Raw genomic sequence first — 27,131 nt, forward strand, 5'->3', positions numbered from 1 at the left:
TCCGCTCCGTCAAGCACTTAAAAATTTTAATCATTTTGATGTGGGGGACTTAATTTAACGACTTTAATGAAGATTATAATAGCACAGCTTATTAATTTCAGCATACTTTAGCGTTAAGATTCATTAAAATTGAAATTTAAATCTAGAAAAATCATTCTTGAACAGGCCCTATATAGATAGAAAACTAAGAAGGACCATTTAACTTTGAGACCTAGTATATTAAAAATAGTGTTAAAATGATTTGAGACCCTGTAAATATGAGGCCCTCCTGAGCTAGAAACTATTTATAGATGGTTAAATAAAAAAAATATAAGATTGTAGGCCTATTGTAAATTTCGTTTTCGAAGCTCGAATACCCATAAGATGGGAGGAATTCAAAAAGACATTTCAGTATAATGTTTACTATACGGTCATTAAGTTCACTATACATAAAAATGACCTATTTAAAGTATATAAATATCAACTTGTATCAGTTTAATATTCTCGGTAATCTTTTAACTGGAATGCGCTCCAGAGGATAGACATGATTTATGACTCGAAACCAATAATAAATAAGTTATAATGAATGCAAATATGTATATTTGCAACGTGATTTATACTAATATCGATCGAATTTTTAATATATATATATATATGAAGAAGGGAGTTGGACGTTTCATAATTGCATCCTTCCTCACCTCTATTAGTTTGAAAGTATTTTTACCTGTCAATGGACAAGGTTGCCTGTTGCAATCTGACCTTCTATTTCGTGTTTAATTAGGTCAAGGAAAATGGTAGAAATACGAGGCGTGTCTTTTATGTTACATATATTTCATAATGTTGTAAATTTTCGTTTTAGAATATTAAGTCCATAGAAAAATACCCGTAGACTTCTTCGAAATTGATGTGTGAATGATACATGAACTGTTATTGAAGAATGGGTGCTCATTATGCACGGTAACGTCTCAATCAAGATTTCTGCATATTGAACAGTATAAAAAGTGGGTCGTTGAATCGAAATCTTAAAGGAAAAATTTCCATTATATATAAATTTATACAACTATATAATGGCCTATAAATATATATTTCAACATATCCACTGGTTATGCAAATCAATGCTATTTAAACTTCGCAACATAAAAATATCTGAAAAATGTTAAGTACTAATTATATCTAACCAATTAGGCCCATATTTATACAAGAGGGGGCCTCATCGAGACTGACTTAAACTTGTTGTGGTACTAAAGTATAACACGTAACATTCATCAATATTTGAAATTTAAATTTATTGAAAAATCTTCTTGTTTTTCAAAATTCTTAATATATTAAGCTATAAAAAATGAAGTTAAGAACACATTACAAGTCTTAAAATTTGTCCCTAATGTAAAAGGTATCACTTATATATAATAACAGTATCATATACAACACTCGAACTTTGTGCTAAGGTAATTTATATATAAACATTTTTACTTGTTAGAAAAGCTTCTTATAATTATCTCTATAAAACACTTGTTGCTAAATTTTAAGTAAGGGTCATTGAACCGAACGAAGTGTGGATCGCAGCACGTCCATCACGATTTGGGCGGATACTGCTCAAGTTCGTGACGTCACCAAGGGGTGACTTTTAATTTTATTTATTTATTTATTTATTATTTTTTTTTTTGAAATTTTCTTATGTCAGAGTTCCGACTAGTTACAAACCGCAACTAGTTTTAGTTCTATAAGTTGATATCTCTCGATCACAATCGAAGTGATATAATAGCATGACTGATCAAGTGTGAAAAAGGCAAACTACTTTTTGGCCCGTAGGCTTCACCTATCAGGAAAAAATGCATAGGTGCCTAATTGATTAAATGTTTTTCCGACCTTCTTTCGTTACTACACATGTAATCAGTTATCGACTCCTTCTGACGTTATTTATAAGAGTTCGTTCATGCGGAAGACGTCAGAGCACATCACATCCGGTGCAGCTGACCGTTCATGTGGGTAGTAAAGGCGCCAGCTGCAATGTTAAACAGGCTCTTATCGTTAAAAATTATCCTAGTTTCTAACCAAAGAAATTCGACTTTTGTACGTTTTTTTTTTTTTTACGCAGTTTCAATTTTCCTGTTCTGTTACTATTATAAGAAAACTGTTTTAGCAATTACCGTTAGCAATTTTACAAACTTATCCTTAACAAATTATCCTTAAAAACCTGATAATCTAGACGAGATAATTAAAAAAAAAAAGGCACATAGGAGCTGTACAAGCCAACCACACACACACAGACAGTCATACAAAAAAAAAAAACACTGCACGATCGACTGCATGTTATTGTTCACGACGCCCCTACTGGCATGTTTCTCAACTAGTCACTCGTGCATTTTCCTGTTGGTTGTCAGAGGTGAGTCCTTCCGAGCGGACCGAACGACTGCTGGCGCAACCAGACGACCGGTAGGTTTCAAACAGGATACATATAAAGAAGCTGGTCTCCGTGTTGCAAACCTTCACAGGATTAAAATCAGGATATTTCACTTTATACTCTTCGTTACAGCAGCATCGAGGTGAGTGTTTTCTTGTTGCTCTAATGGCAATGCGGGTGAGGGAAGCCATTGAAGGATCAATACTGTTAAAACTTTTGTGTAATATTGTCAAAATGTAATTGAAATTTTACTGTCCTGTCATTCAAATCTACACTTCTTGATAATTAACGCGTGTTGTAAAAGACGTTTAATTTCTTAAAATTGAAATGTATTACCTGATTATCCACCAGACTTATTCCAAAACAATAGAGTTCAACGAACAATATATGAATGTTTACTGCCTATAAATGATTAAAGCTTGTGCATCTATTCATTATTTATCTCCACTGACCTAGAAATTCCAGTTTGTTTCAGTGAAAGCTTTTTTTTATTCTATTTTTCTTTTTTTTTTAATTCTTCTATTCACTTAAGTCCTAGTTCTCAACTCGACAGGTGGGTAATTCACCTAAGAAGTTAACTTCGATAAATCCCCTTCTAATCAACTTTTTTAAAGACAAAACTCCGCTAAATTTTATACGAGTTTATCCAAGCGGATGATTTAAATTTTATAATATGCTCATCCTCATTACTGTACAGTACAATACATCTGTGAAATTTTTCAATGAGTTTAAAGCATGGCATCACTTCACTCGTGTTTTATCGCATGTAATTTTAAAAAAAAAAAAAAATTCTAAATTTAAAATAATTTTCTGAATGGGATACGATCCACCCAATTTTGTTGTTAAGGATATCCTGCACATTCCTAATGGATGAAATCACAACAAACTTCAATTGATACGAACCTTTACATTGAATGATATTTTATTTCTATTGTAATTTGTAACCATCCAGTTAATCAGAATTCTATCCATTTAAATTCATCTTAGATTACACTATTTTTCAGTATAATTTTATACATAATCTCATAGTTTGTTATCTTATCGAAAATTACATTGCACTTTGCAATTTATAAACAAATAACTACTGTATTTTTTAATGTTAAAGAACAGTTTTTAACAGTTTCAATCACTATTTTTTCTAAGTAATTATCATCGTTTTCGTTTCGTAAATACGAAATTCATGACTCATTTTCCAAACGCTTTCAGTACTATAAACATGTCAACTTTTATCATTTCGTTTGTATAATTAATAAAAATGCACCCTGGACCCATCTACGGATAGTGAACCCCCGTGTAACAAATTACTTCTAATCTATTTAAAAGCCTGGGAGAGGTCGAGAATTGTAAAATAACCCCCAACAGAGAAGTAAATAGCAGCTCCTAGGATGCATTTCTTTTTGTTTTTCTACAATTGCAATAGACGTTAGTTCTTAATGGAATTCTTATTATACCACCTTAATGAAGTTCTATGGAAATTTTTTTTATTTATAACGTACTGAGAACCAATCTCGTTTTAATATTCTTGAGCTACTTGCTCGTGAAGTATATAGCCTAATGTATCATTGGGCATAGTCGAGTGATTCTACGACTATTCTATTGTCTTCTAGATATTATTTATAAGGAAGTGCTACTACGAGAGTTATTTTTTGACAAAGGAACAGAATGGAACCTCTACCGGTAAGCCCATTGTTTGTTTATCGAATTTTACCAAGGACAGACAATTCTTACGATAAACTTAACAATCGTACTCCAGGAAAGAGATTATAAATACCCATTTTTGGCATTGCTTATAAAATATAAAGAATAAATATGGTATAAAATAGATGTTTTCACTTTCACGTGTCTTCAAGCTTCTACTGTTTAAACCAATCTTTCTACTTATGGAGGCATTTTTCTATGGGGAATTTGTGATTTTAAATCTAGTCTCTCAAGAAATCAACATAAGCAATAAGTTGAAATTTCATCCAGGGGAAGAAAAATAGTTTATAAACCGAGATTTTTTCTTGATGTCAATACTTTTACGCTTCCATACTGCCGGAAGGAATTTGAATATCAAGACCATCAGAAACCTAGGAAGCCATGATGGAATCGTAGTTGCTATGGAGACCATAGTCTGGGTATTGATCGTTGGCATTTACGAGACCTCAAAATTTTCTGGATATAAATTTAGATGTGAAGAAGCTACAGATGGAGAATACATTTACTATCACTTTAAAATATATAATATATATATTAGCGGCCGTTAAAATAATTTTAAAAACTTTTTAAAGAGAATTTTAATACTATCGAGGAAGTAAATTTCTTTATTATTATTATTTTAGTTGAAGAATATTTGCAAGGAATCCCGTTTCTCTTCCTGAAAGAACGGCCTTCACATCTACGACCTTGCCTTAAGGCTGAAGTTAAGCTTGTGATATGCCGCCTCTTTTCTGAAGAAAGGGACAACACTTCTATCTCTCTTTTGTATTGAACGTGTTCTATCGTACTTTAATCAAGTTTAACAAAGAAATTTTTGCTTATTTCAACGTCATCTCGATAACAATCACCTTTTACACAATCCACTGATTATTATTATTATTATCTTGCGTAATAAGATTTTTATGCCTCAAAAACTTTTAAACTAATTTTGTAAGATTTAATTCTAGTTCACTGCCCACTTAGTAGACCTATATTAAGTAAGTAAGGCGAAAATGTAATTCTAAATTTCAAAATCTTGATAAAGAGACTTGTCAAAATGAATTTTTGCAAGATTTTTATATCGAGAGGGATGATTTTTACGAAATTTTAAGCTCGTGCGTAATAATTTTCGTAAGTAAATAGGTAACTAGTTCTGTTGTGTGTTTAAAAATGTGTTAAAAGTTTCAAACGATGACCAAAAAAAAAAAAAAAAAGAATCAAATAGAATAATTAAATCTGTCATGGCTTCTCGGACAATAACTATTCTTTTTACGTAGAGTAATTGCTGTGACTATTTTTAAAAATCAAATATTAAATGATCCTTTATTAAGTCTTAAATACCTATTTAATGCATGGATAGTTCTACGTATGCGGATTTAGATGTCCTATATTTTTTTTTTTTTCAAAAAAATTTACCATTAAAAAAGAAAAAATAAATGCAGCAGCTGTCGACTTCACTTTTTCTCCCTTTTTCCTTTGTAATGTAATGCACAGGCTCATTCTTACAAAATTAAAAAAAAAAAAGAAGGATTTATAAACCTTTGATTTTGTATTAGAAATTAAATCTTTCAAAATAAATTAATTTTCTACTTATTTATATAGGCCTATATATATAAAAAATTACAACAGTTAAGGAAAACTCAAAAATACAGCTTCTATTTTCGACTTCCTTCTATTATTATTATTATTTTTTTTTTAATTTTATTTTTCCTTAAAGATTAAAAGCTTCATTGATCTGTTAAAGTTATATTTTAATTAATTGAAAATTGGAATCTTTCTAAAACTTATATTAATTTATAAATTAATATTTTTTTTTGTATTTAATGAATAAAAAAGAAAAGTTATTGAAGTGTCAAGTAATCTTTCTTAATTCCTTACTGTGAAAACTTTCTTTTTAGCCAATCATTTAATGAAATATTTAAAGAATTTCAACGATTTCAAATTGTAAAATCGAATTTTTTTTTTCTCTCCTCTTATAATTTCTACTTGTTTAAAGAATTTAATGATGTATCCATATTTATATACGCTTCAATTAACTTTCTTAACGAAAAAAATACACGCAACGTCGACAGTGCATTTAAGTAATATATAGATATATAAATATTTAAGTATTAGACGGAATGTTTATAAAAATAATTTTATCGTGAATGAAAATTTTTATATAGTAGCGTATAATGAATAATCGTGACGAGATTGTCATAATGATTGAAGAGTCTGACCTCGTTTCATACAGAAAAATTCACTTCAATGGAAGAAAAGAACTTAATAATCGGGTCTTGGTTGTGGTAATGAGGTTTTTGTGTTGATCAATTTATAGTTCCGATTTATTATTATTTTTTTTTAAATCGAAGAAAAATTCCCCATTAAAATTTCCGCAATTAAAATAACAATAAAAATTTATCGACAGATTTCAACCACGATTCCTACGATAACGTTTTCTTTTTTTCTAATGTAATTAATTGTGAAGATTGGCATTTAAATTTAAAATCATTTTATCATAATTAAGAGAAGAAAGTGACCTATTTTACGAGCTGGAGAGTTGAAAAGTGCTCACGCTCCTAGACAAGTTAACCTCAACCTCTTAGTCCTTTCCCATAGCAAAGAAGTATTTGTAAAAAAAAAAAAAAAAAAAAAGAAGAAGGAAGACATAAAAAGTGAATATTTGATGTGTAGCCTTATCAGTTATTATTATTTTTCAACTTTCTTATAGACGTGAAAAGAACATGGCATTAGAGAGTAACTGGAGACGTTATGTTCCACATATGTTGTGACAAAGAGAAAGTTGTTAACACAATTTCGTTCGTCTAGTTGCTAGCATGATTCATCGTTCACTTCTAAAGCTCCCATCCTCCAATTTTAAAAATGGATCCAACCGGAATTAAACGCGTGGTTCGGTCACGTGTTTCTTTGTTAACGGACAATGGGGGGAAATTTTCCCTTTATTGGCTCGATACCGGAAGTAAATAGGCAATAAGTCCATGACCGTCGATTTGGGAGTCAGATACATTTTATATGATTTCCCAAACTCGTTGTGTTATTAATGTGTCTGGTGAGTGGTATAAGCAATGTAAAATAGTGGGAATATCTATATATAAAAAAAAAACCGATCTCTAATCTGATTATAAAACTATAAATTCCGGATGTGTATTTCTATACATATCCCTCCTCGCTATTGTTGATAACAGCCGGTAGGTGGTGCTTATTTTTACAGCTGACTGCACTATCCTGCATTTCCGTTTGAACTGGGTTATTCATTCACAAAGTTCAGACGCTTATAAATCTATTAAGATGGCGAATTTGTTACTTAATTTTAAATCACCTCATTGCTGATAGTCCTGGTTGATAGGATATCTTCAATAGTAGGTGAATAATGCATAGGATCGTTTAAAATTCTATCTAAACCGCCGACGTTATTCACAGACTCCATCTTATCTGTGTCACTAATAGTGTTTTTTTTTTATAAGGGAGAATTAATCGTATAGAAGTTAGTTGACACAAGTCACTGATTACATCTTAATCCTGTAGAACGTCTAAAAAATTAATTAATTAGTTAGATTTTTAATTAATGGTTCAATTGTTCGGTAGCTTTCAATTGAAAAATGTCAACGTTTGCGTTAGAAGAATGGCTTCAGATTCTCTTTAATGTCTAGTTCCCCCGCTAATGATGGTTTCTGCAGAACTTCATTTAAAGATCGAACCGAGGTCACTGTCCATTTAAAATGTCCAGTTATTCTTTTTTTCTTTTCCGCTCAACCATGACTCAAGAGAAGCAGCTGCAATACAATGCTCCCCTTCTTTTAGACTAGGAGATATCACTCTACACTTGTCATCTCATTGATCATTGTTATTTTCATATAAACTATAGTTAAGAGGGGTACAAAATTCGCAGAGCGCGGGTGTTGGGAAGGGATGGAATAATTTCTAACGTAATTTTATTCAAATTAATTTATTTTAACAGCGACAGATGGCGCTAAAAATTTAAAAATACTGACCGTCAGATGCGATTAATGATTAAATATTACTTTGAAGACGTAAAAAAAAAGAAAAGACATTTAGATAAATAAGCGTTGATAAGATTTAAATTATATTTTAATTGATGTAAAGGACCTCACACGTATTTTATCTTCGTTTAAATATGCCAATTGATGGTGATTGATGTAAACAATTGGGCACTCATTTTGCCAAAAAATACAAGAATTCTGTAGTTTCTATAACAATAAGTAACGTTACACGCCTTACGTCTGAAGGTCGTTGCAAGGCTGTAGAGAAGAGTAATGCAAACCAAGCATATACAGCAGATAGACCGTAACATTGATAACAGAAGATATAAATATAATTTTTTTTTTTTTTTACACTTATCTAAATTATTTACATTTCTATAGCAACTACAAGCAGACATTTCTATTTTAGAAATTGATAATTCCCTTATTTTCAGTAGAAAATCTTTAAAAAACAAAACAATATATACGCCACTTATAATGACTAATCGACATTACACCACATACTTTAACCTTCTCATTGCGTAATGTATTCAGCGTCACGGATTCTGAAATTCTTTTTAAACATAAATATCCTCTAGTTATTTCTTAATTAGTATAAACAGTATATATATAGTTTGACAAACAATTTACAATTTTACAACTCAAAATAGACGTCACGAATTACGTCATAAAAATAATAATGTTTTTCGAGCACAGCTTATTGCATATTCATCGTAAACTATGACGTAAATCTGTAATTATTTTAAAGGGGAATAGCGTATATTAACGATTTTTTTTTTCTTTTAAGTGAAGAGAGTATTATGATTTTTATATTATCTCCCGGCGAATATTTTCATCATCATATACGATAAGTGTTATCAGCACTTAACATTATTATTATTATTATTATTAAGGAAAGGAAGGAAAAGTAAGAATGGAATGCGGTATTTGCGTTCGTAATGTGGTATCGACTTTTTTTTTTATGTTCTCCGGGTCAATATGACTCCATTTCTGTTAGACAAGGATCTTGTTAAAAGTTGAAGGCACATCGTACAGTACATACCCGGATAAGAGATTAAATTTCATATTTCGACATCAGGTATGCTTGTTTTTTTTCCATCCTTTCCAAATATTGTTACTCATATATTTGCGTCAATAATATATTCTTTCATAAATTTGTTTATTGGCGAATAGAAAATTATACTTAAAAAGTTATTTCGAAATTCAATTATAATCGTTTAGGTAAACTTAAATTCCGTTTTATTCCCGAGGGTTTTTTTGAAAAGGTGAAAGGGGAATGACCCGAAAGATTTAAGCCAAGTTGCCTTTTATGTTCTTAGTTTTGGGGGTGGGAGGACCCCATAAGGGAGTTGAGGCTCTTCGAAAGGTCCCGGAAGCTATCAGAGATTCAATTGCTTCGATAATTTAAATTTGAAATATAGTATATATATATATATATATATATATATATATATTTAAATAATCATTTCGAAAGTTTGTAATCTATAGGTCATATTTAATTTCATTTTTTTAAAAATTTAAATAAGGTAAATGTGCTTCGTTTATTATCAGAGATAACATTATCGTTAATATACCATTAATGACAATTTATCAAAGCGAAAGTATGGCATTTCCGCAGGCTGAGATTATTTACTTTTTCATTTCGTTATAATAAACTTAACAGTGCGTGTTGCTATGCATTTAATTTTTAATTTTTTTTTAAATTAAATATTTAGCATAAGTAGTAAATTCACAAAGCGCATCTTCGTCACTTCATCACTCACACAACGGATCTTCCATCACGTAAGAATTTATTTATATTTAAAATTCTAAATGCCAACTTATTGAATTTAACTTAATTAATGAGAACTTGTTTGGCTAAAGCTGAAATCGAAGATTCTCAGGTCGCCAGCGTACATTGACTTTGGCTTCGGGCTTAGTCGGTAAGGATTTTTTTTTTTTTTTACTTTTTTATTTCCGGAAGAATACTTCAGTGCTAATGAAAAGAAATACAGAATAAAAGAGAGAAAGGATAAAAGTTACAAATATATAATTAAAGCAATATTATCTTTACTGTAAATATTACTATTGAAATAGGCTTTTGACTCAGTAATCAGCACTTTGACTTCCTAGCATATAACAGGAATGCCATATATAAAGAATAATTTTGTTTTTCTTTTATATAATAATAATAATAATAATAATAATAAAAAGTAAATTATTTTATATAGTAGTTAAGTAACTAGAAGATATATAAAATTTGTTTTCTCACGGTTTTACAAAATCAGTCAGGCCTGGCCTGTTTATTAAGCTATAGTAAACTTACATAAAATTTTCCACAAATAGCAGACAACAGGATGTAAAGTATAAATATATAAATATAATATATACCTGTACATAACACATACAATGCAATATATATTCTTTCATTCAATATCTACTATTTTGGGATGAATGAAAGTTAATATTTAAAAATACAGTTTTAATCTACATTTATTTTATTCTTAATACAGTACTTTTTTGTATTTTCTTTGTTTGTAGGTAAATATAGAATTTTTTTTTCTCTTGGTAATTTAGAAAGGAATTAAGGAAATATCTCAATTATTTCTATAAATAATATCCAGCGTTGAGGAATTTTATAAAAATAAACTTTTAAGTTTTATTATTGGGTATATTTAAGCTTAAAATTTACAAGTAGGACTGGATTTAGATACATTCTGGCATTAAGCTATAATATATAAAAGGCCCTTTTCATCTACTAATTAATAATAAGTTTAAAAATATGAGGCCCTAAGTTATAACCTTATAGAGTGAGTCCCTAAACTGTAATTTGTATAGTTTATGTATATAAATTAAATCCGGTTCTGCTTAAATGATATGAGTTTTAGTTAATATAAAAATATTGCAAAATAATATGATTCATATTTTATAAATTTTTTGCAATGTTAACATACAGGAAGTATTAAAAATATTAATTAAATCTATTATAAATTATTAAAAACATTTAAATATTTTAGATAAAAATTCCCATTTTATAGATAATTTTTTTTATAGTTTAAAATGATATTATTTAAATTTAAATTTTTTTATTTTTTTTATTAGTTAAATAAGTTTTAGAGTTGTTAAGTGAACTAAATACTCGTAACACAATCAAACTTTTAAGTAATGAGATAACAGATGGTGGCTTTTATAACCCATTGTCATAATATATTATCAGAATTATTTACACATATCTAAAATGATTAAACAATAAAAGGAATTCGTAACTCGTGGTAAATTATAATAAATCCGCATGAAAATCGTAAGCAATTGCAATTCTATTGTTACTATTATAAACTTTTTTTTTTAATGAGTTTCCAATCTATTAACCATCCCTATTTGAATTGTTTATAAATCTATCAAACTGTTGACTTTCAAATAAGCAATTTTAATTGATATAAAATGAATTCTGATAAACTATTAAAGCAAAATAATTAATTCTATAATGGAGTTTTGTTATTCATTTCATTTTCATTAAAGATTGAATTAGATTAACGGATGTAGAATACTAAAGTTGCGAAACTCGAACTCAAACTTTAGTGTATCGAGCTTTAAAATATAATTAATTTTGGTAAATTAGAGGAGTTTTGAAACTTGTTTGTATCAATCCAATGTTACTTAAATAAAACAGAGAACTAATCCATTAACTTTGTTCTCTCCTACTCTAAACATAGCCTAATTTCTAGTGTTAAACAGCAATGCATTTAAAGTCGAGCTTTTAGTTCTAATCAATAAACACTCGTCCATTGTTTTTAGATAAATTTTTATCTCTCTCTCTCTCTCTCTTCCAATTTACAATTGATCAAGTTAAAATAGACTGTCAAGAATGAGAGATTAATAGAGCTTTACAGGATTTTTCTTACCGAGGTTGGCACTATTATGGACAAACTAGTACAGGAAATTAGGGTAAAATATAGTTTACAAAGGACTGTATGATCCATTCAATCTACAATAGAAGGCTACACGATAAAGGTGGGTCACGTTTGGTGGCTTTGGCCTAACGAATGTGATAGCGCATCACACTTCCATTCACTATACCGATTATCGCTTTTCGTGTCCTGGAGTCGAATTGATTTAGATTAATGCAACTTGGAGGTGACTTTTTTCCTCTATTATTCCATAGAAAACGTCTAAATTGCTAAAATGTATTTTATCTAGGTTAAACTATATGAAAAATCGTTCGATGCCCAGCAATAGAGTAAATATAAGAAATGACTTTTGTTCGTAGACAAGATTTTATATCTAGAATAGAATTTTACAATTAAATTATAGCGATTTTTTTGAACCTTCCATTAAGAAAAACTACACTGCGAAGAACAAAATCGATTTGCACTGGTAGAAGGGTAAAGGATGTAAAAGTCAACATCGCTTTTGACTAAGATTTATCCATGTGAAATAAAACTAATCCCATTAATTTATTAACTATTTCTCTATTGATAAATAACAAAAAAGAAAAAAAACCCTTAATCCTTTCCAACAGTAGATGGAATAAAATAGTAGTCGAGTAAATGTACTCTTGCATTATATATAAAGCTTATTGGACGATTTCGAATGCTAGTATTTGTAGGTCAACATCTCCAACATTAATGAGTTGTAATTGGTAGGCTACAAGTGGATTTTTCAATAGATTAAAGATAATATAATAGAATTTTCAACTGATAAAATACTTAAATTTCTTTTAAAATGTAACATATACAATATTTAAAAGTAATTTCTGTTTTCATTTACTATTAATATATTGATTTAAATACACATCAGGTAAATAATTCTTTTTTTTTTTTTCTGAAATTTTTATCTAGCATATAAATATAGCCTAAGGATTCGGGTATATGGATAAGTTTAGCACGTAAAACTCTCTAGATTACATATGCATCTTGATTTATCGGATTAGAAAATTTTCGAGTGTTGTAAAAACATAGGAAAAGTGAATTCACGCAGATGTTTTTTTTCTCGTGTTTTGTTTACAGAAGAACCGACCGAATGACAAAAGAAGCAGAAGCATAACATGCCGGGCATGTACAAGACGGGCACCGATGGCAGCGACTCTCCACCACCTGGTGGCAACATACAGTTTACCGTCCAATCCTGGCCTTCGGGAAGAGGCGGGACTCCGTCTGGCGGCCGTCATCATGGTAATCACGTCCGGTCCGATTCGATCGACAGTCTGGATAGCAACTCGAGCGGTTCCAGCGGATTCAATCACTCTCGACAGTTATCGGGAGACGGCACGGAATTCATCCCAACTCGAACTGTACCAAAAGCATCAACGCAACCTGCGCATAATCCTTTGAAATTCGTTAAAGTCCAGTCTTCTTCACTCTATCTCAAGGTAAATATCGAGTATAAACACGTAAAAAAAAAAAGGTATACATAGAGTAATCGATTATATATTCTAGGTAATAGCATCTAGAATCATTTTTAAATCCATTTCTATATATATATATATATACAACGTGCGTCGCTGTCGGGTTTGGATAATTGCACTTTTCGCCGCATTACTTCCGTTCCGAAATTGTTTTGAAAATTCGATTTCTCTACATCAAGATTGGGAAATTGAAGCGGAGGATTTCCTTCTTCTCTGAATATTACATTGGCAGACTTAAATATATTTTTTTCGCTATTTTTGTAAATAAGATAAAATACCCGGGAAGCGAACATCTGGGATGAAATTGATGACTAATGCGTAAATGTGTCCGTTTCTACACGTGGGTGAAGGGAAATCTTTCAGCGCACCCCCTCGCAGGTGAAAAAAAAAAAAGTAGATATGACTTTGAACAATTGCCAGATGACAATATGTAATGTCATCCAGGATGCCGGTTTTTCTATAAAGTAGAATTGTGACCGCACCATTGTTTAAAAGGTTAAGAGAGAACTGGATTGAGAAATAATTAATTGGCACATTGTTTCTTTTGTGTGTAAGTAGAGCCTGGAGTGAATGTTAATTCATTATTTGTTTCACTAAATTTACTTTCATTGATAACTGTTTCTAGTTGAACTGTTCTGTAATCAAACTGTTTTGATTAGGACAAAGTTCATACAGTATTTAGGAAATTCTTTCTTCTTTAGTAAGTTTATAATATGGAAAGCTTTCATTTGTCGAATATAAAAATAAAAGATAAAAAAAAATCCTACATGCCTCTTGACCTTTTATACTTGGGTTGCAATTGAAACTATAGTTTATATTTATAATTTGACTTTATGTGTTTTATTGTTTATATTTTACTTAAGTGACCTGAATATTTCAAATTTTTGGAATTTCAAAAATAAATATTATTTATGAATTGTTTTATTATAAAAGGTTTATGAATAGTTCTTATAGATAAAAGTTTTTAACATGATTTTGCTTTATTCTATCAATTCTAATAGGCTGAGGAACAATTAAAATTAGCAAAAGAAATAAAAATAACAAGGCAAAAACTAAGAGATGAAGAAGAGGAATGGCAAAGTGTAAGTGATTTAATTATCTTAAAATTATTTTTAAAGTTAGTGAAATTGTATTTAAATGATATTTATTTATTTATTTATTTGAGCAGAATTTAGATAGTTGGAAGTCAAGAAGAAAAAAGCAATCTGAAAAAACCCATCATAGGGTAGAGGTAATGAAAGAAATTGAAGAGCAAGAAAAACAACAGAATCAACGAAAAATCAAGACTTTTTCTGAAATGATGGAGGAAAGGTACTGATTTTTTTTTAAATTTTAAATTATCTATACAGTTAAGAAATTACTAATTGTATTATTCTGAAAGTTGTATTTATTAATATTAATTAAGAGATTATAAAAAATGTCTATTTGTAGTCAAGTTTGTATAGAATTTCCAGATGGCTTTTAATCTGGTCATTCATCTGTCGAAAGATCTGGGTTGATTCCCGATTAAACTCTGCACTTTATGTTACCTCACTAGTTGACCTTTGTTGTGCAAATTGATGGCATTTTATGTTTGTGTGACCAACATGTGTGGGAGGAAGATTATTTTCAAACAGCAGACTTCCATATGCTGTTTGAAAATAATAGGCCAATTAAAATGTATAAGTTTAGTAATATATATATCATACACCATATTTTAATTGTAATTTTAACACGCTTTTTATATATATTTAGTTTTTTAAGATTTAATAATATATTTAGTTACACAAATAATCATTTGTTAGGTGAATAAATAAGTTAAACTATTAGTGTTTCTGATAGAAAAAGGATTAATTATATTAAAAATTATTATTATTTTAAAATATTTATGACTAGAAGTTATGTAAAAATTATAAATATAAATAATATAGTTATTAGGTGATAATTTTTAAATATTATTTAAATTAAACATCATGTATTTAAAATAATTTAATGAATGATAAATTAATGAAATTACAGTATATGTTTTTTATAGAGAAAAATATTTTTTAATTCTCAATTTTGAGAACTTAAAGAGGACTTGAAAAAGTTATATTTAATATATTTCATGTAAAATTTTATAAATAAAATATAAATTGATAACAACTATAGCATTGTTGTGACATTGACCTCACTCTTAATGTCTGATGAATAGTGGTTTTTGTTAATTTAGCCTTGAATGTTCTTAAGCTTCTAGACGAGAAAATATGATATTTTACTACTAAAGTTTTAAATTGTGTTGTACTAGTGATTTAATGTCTGTTAGTGTGTAGGCTTGAATTTCCATTCATGATTAATATACTTTAAAGGTTAACAGTTTATAAGTATGACTAATGCCTATTACTTCTTACAAATCATTGGAGATGATGAAAATAAATAATTTTATCGGTGACATATATATCATTATTTTGATTTATTTCTAAAATTATAAGTTAAATAATGAATTTATTTTCAGAAAACATTATTTTTTATTTTTATTTCTAGAGCAAATAAACCGAGAAGTTATAATTTTGCCATTTATCAGGTCGAAAATGAAGAAGAAAATAGAAAGTCAAAATCTGATTTTATTGAAGATAAAGAAGAAAAATCAACATCTGGAATAGATAGTTTTCCTTCTGAAAGTGAAACTGAGGGTGCATCTGAGGTATTAATATTTATAATTACAACTAAATTTCTGATTAATGAGTCATCAAATTACTATCAAAGTATACAGTAATTAAAAACTATGTAGAATTTAACAATATCTGTAGCATTGTAATATAATTATATTAAAGTTATTTAAGAGTGTTTTTAATTGTAAATTTTATTTATTTAATGACTTAAAATAGTTGTATGATAATTATTTTGAATGATTGACTTCATTTGGAAAGCTTTTTAATACAAACATTTCTATTTTATAAAGAATTTTGAATGGTTCACTCTCATACAAATTTAATTCATTTAAACTTGCATGAGAGTGTGTGAGTTTAAATTCTCATGAATTAAAATCATCTGGTCTCAGAATTTAAGCCTAGAGGAATTTAAACAATTTATGTTATAAAATCTTTAGTTTTAGATTGAAGTTCTTATCATAATATAATTATTTTATAAATATTGCAATTTTTTAAATTTAAATAATTGAAATATCAAATTTATATCTTAAAATTATTTTTCATACAAATATTGAGTGTTTATTTAGAAAACTTTAAAATGTGATGAATAAGAAAACCATTTTTAGGGTAATTAACTTTTGACAATTTAATGAAATTTATTTTTTTTTATAGGAGGCTTCAAGTACTTTAACTGAACGAATAGTTCATGATAGTAATGAAAATGGAACATTAAGTCATAAATATTCTCAGGATAAAAGACCATTATCGTACACGGACAAAGTATTGCTGCATTCGGATTTTAAAGACGATTCCGAGGTGTGCTCTTCGGAAGAAGAATTTATTACCGAGAGGAGAAAAGCAGCCGAAGAACTTGGTCTAAGTGCTGTGAATACGAGTACTGATTCTGGGTTAGAGAGCTTAGGTAGAAGTGGTGATGTTGGTGATAGTGTTACAGATTTTGGCCACGAAAACAATATTTCAGCAGAAAAACAATTAGACAGTGAAAATGAAGCACCTGTCTCACAATTTTCTACGGTTAATACAACTGAATCTACATATGCTGATGAGAATGAAAAGAATGCAACAGAACAGGTAATTATTTGAAGAAATCTATATTCCTTTTTTTTTTTTTTTAAGTTATTTCATCTATATATATATATATATATATATATTTTTTTTTACAGCAATAAATTATTATTATTATTCAGAAATTTGTATAAAGTACATATTATCTTAATTTAATGGTTTTAAAATTTAATACAAAGGTTTAAATTCCAAATTTTTAAAAATGAAAGTTACAGTATATTATGAATTGAATGTTAAGAGTAAAATGAAGTGTTTAAATACATTCTTGATTATGTAATTATAGTACTTATAACAATATCAAAATTGATAAATTTGATGGAATACAAATGTATTTAAATTATAATGATAATAATTTGACCTTCAGATTTCTACAAAATTTGATAAACTTTTTATCATGTTATACTATATAATATATAGTATATATATTTATATATTATATAAAATCAAACAGAAAATGTTTTATATTATATTTAAAATATATATTACATGTCATAAAGTAAATTTTTTTATAGTAATAAAATTATAAAGAATTTAAATATATAAAAATAAATTTATCAAATAATAAAAAGCAACTTTTCTGTTGTGTGCTGTAGAGCTTAACATTCTAATGTGAAATTACTTATAATTGTAATATGTCTAAAAATAATAAAGTTTTATAGCTTTTCTTAACTTACCTCTACTTACTTAGCATTATATACTGTGTGACTTCAGGCAGGGAAGAAAATTAAATATATTTTTTAAAAATAATGTTGTGGGAATTACTGAGCTATTTCTTGCTTAAGTTAAAATGTTTGTGATACTTTTAAGATTTTATCAGTTTAAAGACAGTTATTTATTTTTAAAAATTAAGTTAATTTTGTCTGGGGGTCATTTTTTATACTATAAGAGTATTAATGTAACTTTACTCTATCTTTTATCACTTCCATTTGAAAAATCAATAGTTTCCATTTGTTAAGTTTGAAAGAATTTATTTAATTTAACATTTAAGTAATATTACTAACTTTGTTAGTAAATAAATCATCTAAGCTTTAATAGAAAATGAAGATAAAAGTGTAATTCTTTTAATGATGATGGAAAAAACAATTTATATATTAAATGTTAAAAATTTAAGTTTTGAAATGTATTGTTTACTATACGTTATGTTAAATATAGAAAATTTATTTTTTAAATAGAGTAATTATCATCTATGTGATACATTTGATCTAGTCACTTTTATTTTAATTAGTTAAGTAGTTAATAACTTGGAACAGTTATTTAATTTCCTCTCTTTGGAGGGCATTGAAGTGAAAAATAAAATATAGATCATCATTTGTAAACAAATTTTGAATAATTTTCAATAACATAAAATGTATTTTGTTATATAAATTTAACTAATATCACGCAACCTTTATTTGTATCAGTATCAGTTTATCGATAGAAATTATTAAGTTTTAGTCTAGTTTATCATGTTTTTTTCTTTTTTTTGTAAGAGTGATTTTGTAAAAACTGTGGCCTTGTTTACTAGTTTTTATGAGAAAAATGTTATATTTTTCCAAATTGCATATTTTACTTTTTTTTTTACGATAACATTAATTTATTATTTAATGGAATTCATTGGCTAATGCAGATATTTTAAACAATGTTCTTTCATTAAATACAAAACATCTATCTGACATTTTATTTTCTGATTGAAATTATATTTTTTAAATTTTTGCATTAAATTCCAACTATGCTATCGAAAATGGCAGCCATAATAACATAACAATAAAGATTTTTAAAAATTTAATTAAAATAATTGAAGTTAGTTTGAAAATAAAACAAAATTAATACCAGATTAAGGTTGTCATGTAATCAAAAATTTAGATTGCTGAAACTTTGATTATATTTTTGTTCCAATGTTTGGTTTATGTTAATTAATTAGTTCTGTTTATATTAAAATGAAAAAAAAGAGTTCGAAATTAATAAATTAGGAAATTTTGTTTAAAATTTTAATATTACATTAGCTAACATATATATTTTTACTTTTATTTTTCTTATCTTTTTTATTGTAGAACAGGTATTATGTCTTTGATATGATCTAATTTGGATCTTTTTAATTCAAATAAAATAATTAAGTTCCTTCATATTCCAAAACTAAACTGTTAAATAAGTTAAAGAATGAAATGAAACATCTTTAGCTGATGTTGGAATAAATTGATCTGAAAATGTTCTTTTAATATTCCAATTAATTTTTTACTTTAAAACTTATTTACTGATATAAAAGTTTTAGTAATTCAAATCTTTATTCTAACATTATAAACAATTAACCAGGGCTGTGGAGTCAGAGTCAGAGTCGTCAAAAAATCCGCCGACTCAGACTCCTTTTTACTTCTCGACTTGTTATGTATATAAAACAGAAAAGTATTTTAATCGCGTCAAATTTGACCTGCCAACTTTTTTTTTTTTTTTTTTTTTTTTCAAATCTATACATTTGGAGACCTCCCGAACTCCTCAAAAAAGTCAATAAAAGGGGAAAAATTTGCATGCATGTGTTGGCATGTAATTTGTTTAATTTCTTTATTTTCTGTTCTGAGATATTAAACAATATCTGAGAATGGGTAAAGTTTAAGAAACGAAATATGGCACTGTAGCTTGAGTATAAAGGGGCATTAATACTATTAAATTTTGGTTCTTAATTAAAGGTCGACAGGGTGAAGACATAAAAGTGGTCATGTGTCATATCTTTTAATGAATATTTTACTCGTTATTAGTGTTCAAAATTAAAAAAAAAATAAAACTCGTCTCTACCCTCAAAGTAAGTTTTTTTGGCATTTTATAATAGTACAATAAAACCCGTTAAGATGTTCTCGCCTAAGATGTTAGAATGTGCATGGGGACACAATTTAGTTCAACCACTTTGACGCTTAATAACTAACTCCTGTGTTAAACCATCTGACTCCGATTCTAACCACTCAGACCACAGAAATTATTAGGCTTCAAACGGGGTGAACAAATCATGCCCCACACACACACACAGTATAACATCCACACATATAGAAAAAACCTCAAATCTTTTGCATATCTCGAAATTTCAAGGTGTCCTGAGTCCAAAAAGTAAAAATTTGCTAGGGGTCATTTTTTGACCGAGCACTACACTTTTCCTCTGTTATATATAACAGCCAGAAAAGTAAAAATTATCGAATACATATTTATATATTACTTAGAGAAGTCTTTTAGCTTTGGAATAAAATGTTTCTATGTTCTATTTTTATTAGAACTCTATTTATTGAATCTTTTATTCTGAGGTCACATGATGACATCAGAATTTCCGGTTTACTTTCAGTAACAAGTCCGCCCCTAGTCGGAGTCGGAATCAGAGTTGGAGTCGGAGTCAGATGGTAAGGAAGAGTCGGAGTTGGTAGATTTTTATGTGACTCCAAAGCCCTGCAGTTAACATAAATTTTGAATTATCGTTAATAATTTTGCATCATAATTATTTATGAGTTGTTGTTTTTCAATGTGCTAAAATGAGTTATCAATGACTAATAATTTATTATTCAGTATCATTATAAAGATTTATAATTTAATTATTCAGTAACTTCATCTTGTATCTAAAATGCTTGATTGTTTATTTTAATTTATAACTTATTCATTGAATAATAATAATAAATTTTGAGTTTGTTGTTTAGTAGTTACATTGTGTATTTTTTTAATATGTTTTAATTATGCTATTATTATATTTATATCCTTTTTTATTATAATTAGGAAGTATCAATTTGAAAATCGAGGATATTATTACATGAAATATTTTCAAGAATTGACCTATATATATATTATTAATAAATTGATCATTTGGAATAATTAGATAGTTAATAAATTCCAATTCTTATAAATTTCATCAGAATATATTTATAAACTTATTTGGAGTTATGTTAGAAATTTTTATAACTGAACTTTTCCTTATTCTATCCTTTATACTTCCTTGTATTGAGGTAAATTACTCTTTTATATTTACAAAAGTATATCAATAAATTAATGACTGTTTATATTTACATGTCACCTTGTCCCATATTTATAAAATTATAAGTATAGGGTTCTTAAAATCATTTTTTGTCATTATATTGAATTTATGCTTATTACTATGTCAATTGATAACAGTTAACTAATTTATACTAAGATTACTTTAATATATTTTAAAAATAAAATTATTATTATTAATATTTTATATGATTGCTAGATTTCCTTTTAACTTCATTTGTCTGTAAGTAATTAATAAAATTAAATAATTTGTAGATCCAAACCAATTTTAATTGCTTTATAGTTAGAATTAGTGTACTAATTCTTCGTAATTTAATAAATTTTATAATTAATTAAATAAGAAAACTATATTAAAAACTTAAAACTAGAATAATAAATTTATTTGTAAAGAAATATGGACAAAATGTGATAGTATTTGATGTGAATGTTTATATAGTCAGTGCTGTATTTTATATAATTTAATAGTTGCTATATATTTCTTATATAAAATCATGTTTATTGAAAACTTTTCTTTAAAATAAAATGACTAAAAAAAATTTGTCTACATATTCTTCACATGTTAATCCTGAATAATCTATTGTACTGTACATGCATTGCATATATCAAGTTACCTCTACAGAAATAAAAATTACTACTTTATAAAACATTTATAATTTTGAAAGTTCTAGTGATATTAGATTAAAAGTTGTAGATAAAATTAGAGAAAATAAATGAATAGTTTGTTAAAATTGTTGTCATTTTGCATTATTCCCTTTCTTTAAATATATTTGAATAGTTCAATTTTCGTTTTCATTGATTTTTCTATTTAATTGCATATACATTTTCAGTAAGTACTTTTATTTTTTATGAATATCATAAATCTCATATTATCAGTTCTTTGTTCTTCATTCTTATCTATTCTGATGACTTGAAATTAGTCTCATCCATTTATACAGTTAAAAAAAAATGCATTAATGTTTTAACTATGTAGATTTCTATCTAGTAATCATACTTTTTACATTAGAACTAAAATAACTTTTTATTTCCAATAAAATTAGCTCATACATTTTTGTAGAAATGAATTACTTTTGTATAAAATGTATTAAAGATTTATACAAGAAAATCTCATAACTTTTATTTTTATATTCTTAATTAGTATTTATTTCAAATTTAAAATTACTAACTATGTCTAAAGTAATTAATATTTTTTGACTTCAAAAAAATGTATACTATTTTTCTTAATTATTATTATATAATATAATTACAATGTATCATTTTGTTATAAAAATGATGCTGTTCTAATTTGTTGCTCTTGAAGCATATTTTGAAAATTTTATCAAATTATATAAATATCTTCAAGGTTAAAAATATATTTTCTTTCATATAAGTTATATGTCAGATTATCAGAATTATTAGATTTAATGTAGTTTTTTTTTTTAATCTTATCTTATTCAGTACTTATTGAATTTTGTAAGTGTACTATCATTTGTTACATGATTTATCTTTTAACTTTCTTTTCCATTTAATTTCATTACTCATTATTTTCTGCGCCATTGTCATTTATTATGTAATTTTTATATTTTAATATCTATTTTTTGTACATGTTAATTGTAGCTTCTACTTGAACTGAAGGTCAAGTTGATTTTTCCTCACTTAATTATACGTATAATTCTCTTTTCAAATTAATGGTTATTTGTATTTTTCAAGGTGTAAATGACAAGTGTCTATTTTAATTATTTGAGAGTGTGCTTATGTATATGTAGTCTTTAAAGAAATGATTATATTTAGTATATGCATTTGTAATTTAATACATCATGAATATGTTTATATTTTCTAACTTTTTATGCTGTATGACTACATTATCTAACTATTCATAAAAATATTCAAATAAACTCAAAACAAGCAAAATTTGTATTACTAAATATATTTATTTCTTTTGGGGGTTTGGTGTATTTGAGTTTGTTTTTATTATGTACAGGTACAACCAGTTGTTGATGTGGTGAATATTCTAACTATTCATGTTGTTTGACAACATTATCTAACTTTTTTCATAAACATTTAAAATGGGCCATTTATGTTAAAAGAATATAAATTTTATTTTTTACAGACTCCAAATAATGAATTTTTAAAGTTGAAAATCTGGTTAAAACATAGTTCTGATTCAAAAGGATTTGGTTTTTCATTAAGAGGCGGTAAAGATCAAGGAACACCTGTATTTGTAGATTCAGTCACTCCAGGTATATTCATCTTTAAATTAAAAATTATATTATTTAAAATAAAAGATTAAAATTTTTTCTGTTATTTAGGAGGTGCTAGTGAAGTTGCTGGATTAAAAGTTGGAGATGAGATTAGAGAAATAAATGGAGAAAGCTGTTATGGTCGTTGTCATTCTGCTCTGGTATTTGCAGTTAAGCAAGCAGTGTACACTGGTCTTTTAGATTTGGTAATAAAGAGAGCTAGTGACTCAGGTATATACCACAAGTAATATATTCATATATTCTATAATATAATAGAATAATTGGAATAAAATTTTAAGAGACATTTTAAAAATTATAAATGCAAAAAGAAAGTTTAAATTAAAATAACTTTGCAATTTGTGCTGTTTATGCACATTTTTTTTATTTAGAGGTGAATAAATAGGGCTGGTTGAGAAAAATAAAATATATTTTGAACTATAATAGTAAGAGTTGAACAACCATAGATAATAAGGAAATCCTGTTTAACCAGTTATTTCAAAAAGATTTGAACATGCACTCTTGCATGAACATTTTTTATGTGATTTAATAAATTATATATAAATTTGGGAAAGATGAAAAATAGAATTTATGATTTACATATTTGTAAAATTTAATTCTCTTATTATGATGATTATTATCATTATTATAAAATATTTTATTTTGTTTCATAAATTAGGAGAACTTTCTATACTAAATATTTTACATGTATAAAAATTGAATAATATAAGCAATAATATATTAATATATTAATTATGCTATCTCAAAAGAATTAGCATTTAATATCTTGTTGAGAAAGAAACAAAATTAACAATTAGAATATGTACCTTACAAAAGAAATTTGCAAATATATTACTATAATTTTTTTTTTCAATATTAAAGACATTACAAATTTATTACAAATTTTGCATAATAATCATGAAATAATTGTATTTTTTACTTATTACTTAAATTTAAGAGTTTACTAATATTAAAAAGTGATGATGATAACATTAAAAAAAANATAGTTGCTATATATTTCTTATATAAAATCATGTTTATTGAAAACTTTTCTTTAAAATAAAATGACTAAAAAAAATTTGTCTACATATTCTTCACATGTTAATCCTGAATAATCTATTGTACTGTACATGTATTGCATATATCAAGTTACCTCTACAGAAATAAAAATTACTACTTTATAAAACATTTATAATTTTGAAAGTTCTAGTGATATTAGATTAAAAGTTGTAGATAAAATTAGAGAAAATAAATGAATAGTTTGTTAAAATTGTTGTCATTTTGCATTATTCCCTTTCTTTAAATATATTTGAATAGTTCAATTTTCGTTTTCATTGATTTTTCTATTTAATTGCATATACATTTTCAGTAAGTACTTTTATTTTTTATGAATATCATAAATCTCATATTATCAGTTCTTTGTTCTTCATTCTTATCTATTCTGATGACTTGAAATTAGTCTCATCCATTTATACAGTTAAAAAAAAATGCATTAATGTTTTAACTATGTAGATTTCTATCTAGTAATCATACTTTTTACATTAGAACTAAAATAACTTTATTTCCAATGAAATTAGCTCATACATTTTTGTAGAAATGAATTACTTTTGTATAAAATGTATTAAAGATTTATACAAGAAAATCTCATAACTTTTATTTTTATCTTCTTAATTAGTATTTATTTCAAATTTAAAATTACTAACTATGTCTAAAGTAATTAATATTTTTTGACTTCAAAAAAATGTATACTATTTTTCTTAATTATTATTATATAATATAATTACAATGTATCATTTTGTTATAAAAATGATGCTGTTCTAATTTGTTGCTCTTGAAGCATATTTTGAAAATTTTATCAAATTATATAAATATCTTCAAGGTTAAAAATATATTTTCTTTCATATAAGTTATATGTCAGATTATCAGAATTATTAGATTTAATGTAGTTTTTTTTTTTAATCTTATCTTATTCAGTACTTATTGAATTTTGTAAGTGTACTATCATTTGTTACATGATTTATCTTTTAACTTTCTTTTCCATTTAATTTCATTACTCATTATTTTCTGCGCCATTGTCATTTATTATGTAATTTTTATATTTTAATATCTATTTTTTGTACATGTTAATTGTAGCTTCTACTTGAACTGAAGGTCAAGTTGATTTTTCCTCACTTAATTATACGTATAATTCTCTTTTCAAATTAATGGTTATTTGTATTTTTCAAGGTGTAAATGACAAGTGTCTATTTTAATTATTTGAGAGTGTGCTTATGTATATGTAGTCTTTAAAGAAATGATTATATTTAGTATATGCATTTGTAATTTAATACATCATGAATATGTTTATATTTTCTAACTTTTTATGCTGTATGACTACATTATCTAACTATTCATAAAAATATTCAAATAAACTCAAAACAAGCAAAATTTGTATTACTAAATATATTTATTTCTTTTGGGGGTTTGGTGTATTTGAGTTTGTTTTTATTATGTACAGGTACAACCAGTTGTTGATGTGGTGAATATTCTAACTATTCATGTTGTTTGACAACATTATCTAACTTTTTTCATAAACATTTAAAATGGGCCATTTATGTTAAAAGAATATAAATTTTATTTTTTACAGACTCCAAATAATGAATTTTTAAAGTTGAAAATCTGGTTAAAACATAGTTCTGATTCAAAAGGATTTGGTTTTTCATTAAGAGGCGGTAAAGATCAAGGAACACCTGTATTTGTAGATTCAGTCACTCCAGGTATATTCATCTTTAAATTAAAAATTATATTATTTAAAATAAAAGATTAAAATTTTTTCTGTTATTTAGGAGGTGCTAGTGAAGTTGCTGGATTAAAAGTTGGAGATGAGATTAGAGAAATAAATGGAGAAAGCTGTTATGGTCGTTGTCATTCTGCTCTGGTATTTGCAGTTAAGCAAGCAGTGTACACTGGTCTTTTAGATTTGGTAATAAAGAGAGCTAGTGACTCAGGTATATACCACAAGTAATATATTCATATATTCTATAATATAATAGAATAATTGGAATAAAATTTTAAGAGACATTTTAAAAATTATAAATGCAAAAAGAAAGTTTAAATTAAAATAACTTTGCAATTTGTGCTGTTTATGCACATTTTTTTTATTTAGAGGTGAATAAATAGGGCTGGTTGAGAAAAATAAAATATATTTTGAACTATAATAGTAAGAGTTGAACAACCATAGATAATAAGGAAATCCTGTTTAACCAGTTATTTCAAAAAGATTTGAACATGCACTCTTGCATGAACATTTTTTATGTGATTTAATAAATTATATATAAATTTGGGAAAGATGAAAAATAGAATTTATGATTTACATATTTGTAAAATTTAATTCTCTTATTATGATGATTATTATCATTATTATAAAATATTTTATTTTGTTTCATAAATTAGGAGAACTTTCTATACTAAATATTTTACATGTATAAAAATTGAATAATATAAGCAATAATATATTAATATATTAATTATGCTATCTCAAAAGAATTAGCATTTAATATCTTGTTGAGAAAGAAACAAAATTAACAATTAGAATATGTACCTTACAAAAGAAATTTGCAAATATATTACTATAATTTTTTTTTTCAATATTAAAGACATTACAAATTTATTACAAATTTTGCATAATAATCATGAAATAATTGTATTTTTTACTTATTACTTAAATTTAAGAGTTTACTAATATTAAAAAGTGATGATGATAACATTAAAAAAAAAATAGATTTTATTAAATTTCCTGAAGGAAAT

General features: G+C 26.5%; 2 protein-coding genes across 4 annotated transcripts; both read left to right on the forward strand.

Moving 5' to 3' along the window:
* The first annotated feature begins 2,348 nt into the window (after positions 1 to 2,348).
* On the forward strand, positions 2,349 to 23,635 carry LOC111612400 (LIM domain only protein 7-like). Of its 3 annotated transcripts, XM_023353606.1 has the most exons (9): positions 9,720 to 9,840; positions 9,922 to 9,980; positions 13,044 to 13,405; positions 14,443 to 14,523; positions 14,610 to 14,752; positions 15,944 to 16,103; positions 16,723 to 17,142; positions 23,219 to 23,348; positions 23,418 to 23,635. In XM_023353606.1, the coding sequence occupies exons 3-9, from the start codon at positions 13,082 to 13,084 to the stop codon at positions 23,594 to 23,596; spliced, it is 1,437 nt and encodes a 478-aa protein (XP_023209374.1). In that variant the 5' UTR covers positions 9,720 to 9,840; positions 9,922 to 9,980; positions 13,044 to 13,081; the 3' UTR covers positions 23,597 to 23,635. The 3 variants fall into 3 exon arrangements, with proteins under 3 accessions (XP_023209371.1, XP_023209372.1, XP_023209374.1); XM_023353603.1 differs by lacking the exons at positions 9,720 to 9,840; positions 9,922 to 9,980 and adding an exon at positions 2,349 to 2,522 and having other exon boundaries at positions 23,418 to 23,634; XM_023353604.1 differs by lacking the exons at positions 9,720 to 9,840; positions 9,922 to 9,980 and adding an exon at positions 8,774 to 9,136 and having other exon boundaries at positions 23,418 to 23,634.
* Positions 23,636 to 25,744: 2,109 nt separating this feature from the next.
* Positions 25,745 to 26,421, forward strand: LOC111612395 (protein lin-7 homolog B-like). Its single transcript, XM_023353599.1, has 2 exons — positions 25,745 to 26,101; positions 26,171 to 26,421. Exons 1-2 carry the CDS (start codon positions 25,939 to 25,941, stop codon positions 26,347 to 26,349), a joined length of 342 nt encoding a protein of 113 aa, XP_023209367.1. The 5' UTR covers positions 25,745 to 25,938; the 3' UTR covers positions 26,350 to 26,421.
* Positions 26,422 to 27,131: the final 710 nt, after the last annotated feature.

The sequence above is a fragment of the Centruroides sculpturatus genome, unplaced genomic scaffold (assembly GCF_000671375.1).
Source record: "Centruroides sculpturatus isolate CEXI.00-Female unplaced genomic scaffold, Cexi_2.0 scaffold1728, whole genome shotgun sequence".
Classification (NCBI taxonomy): domain Eukaryota; kingdom Metazoa; phylum Arthropoda; class Arachnida; order Scorpiones; family Buthidae; genus Centruroides; species Centruroides sculpturatus.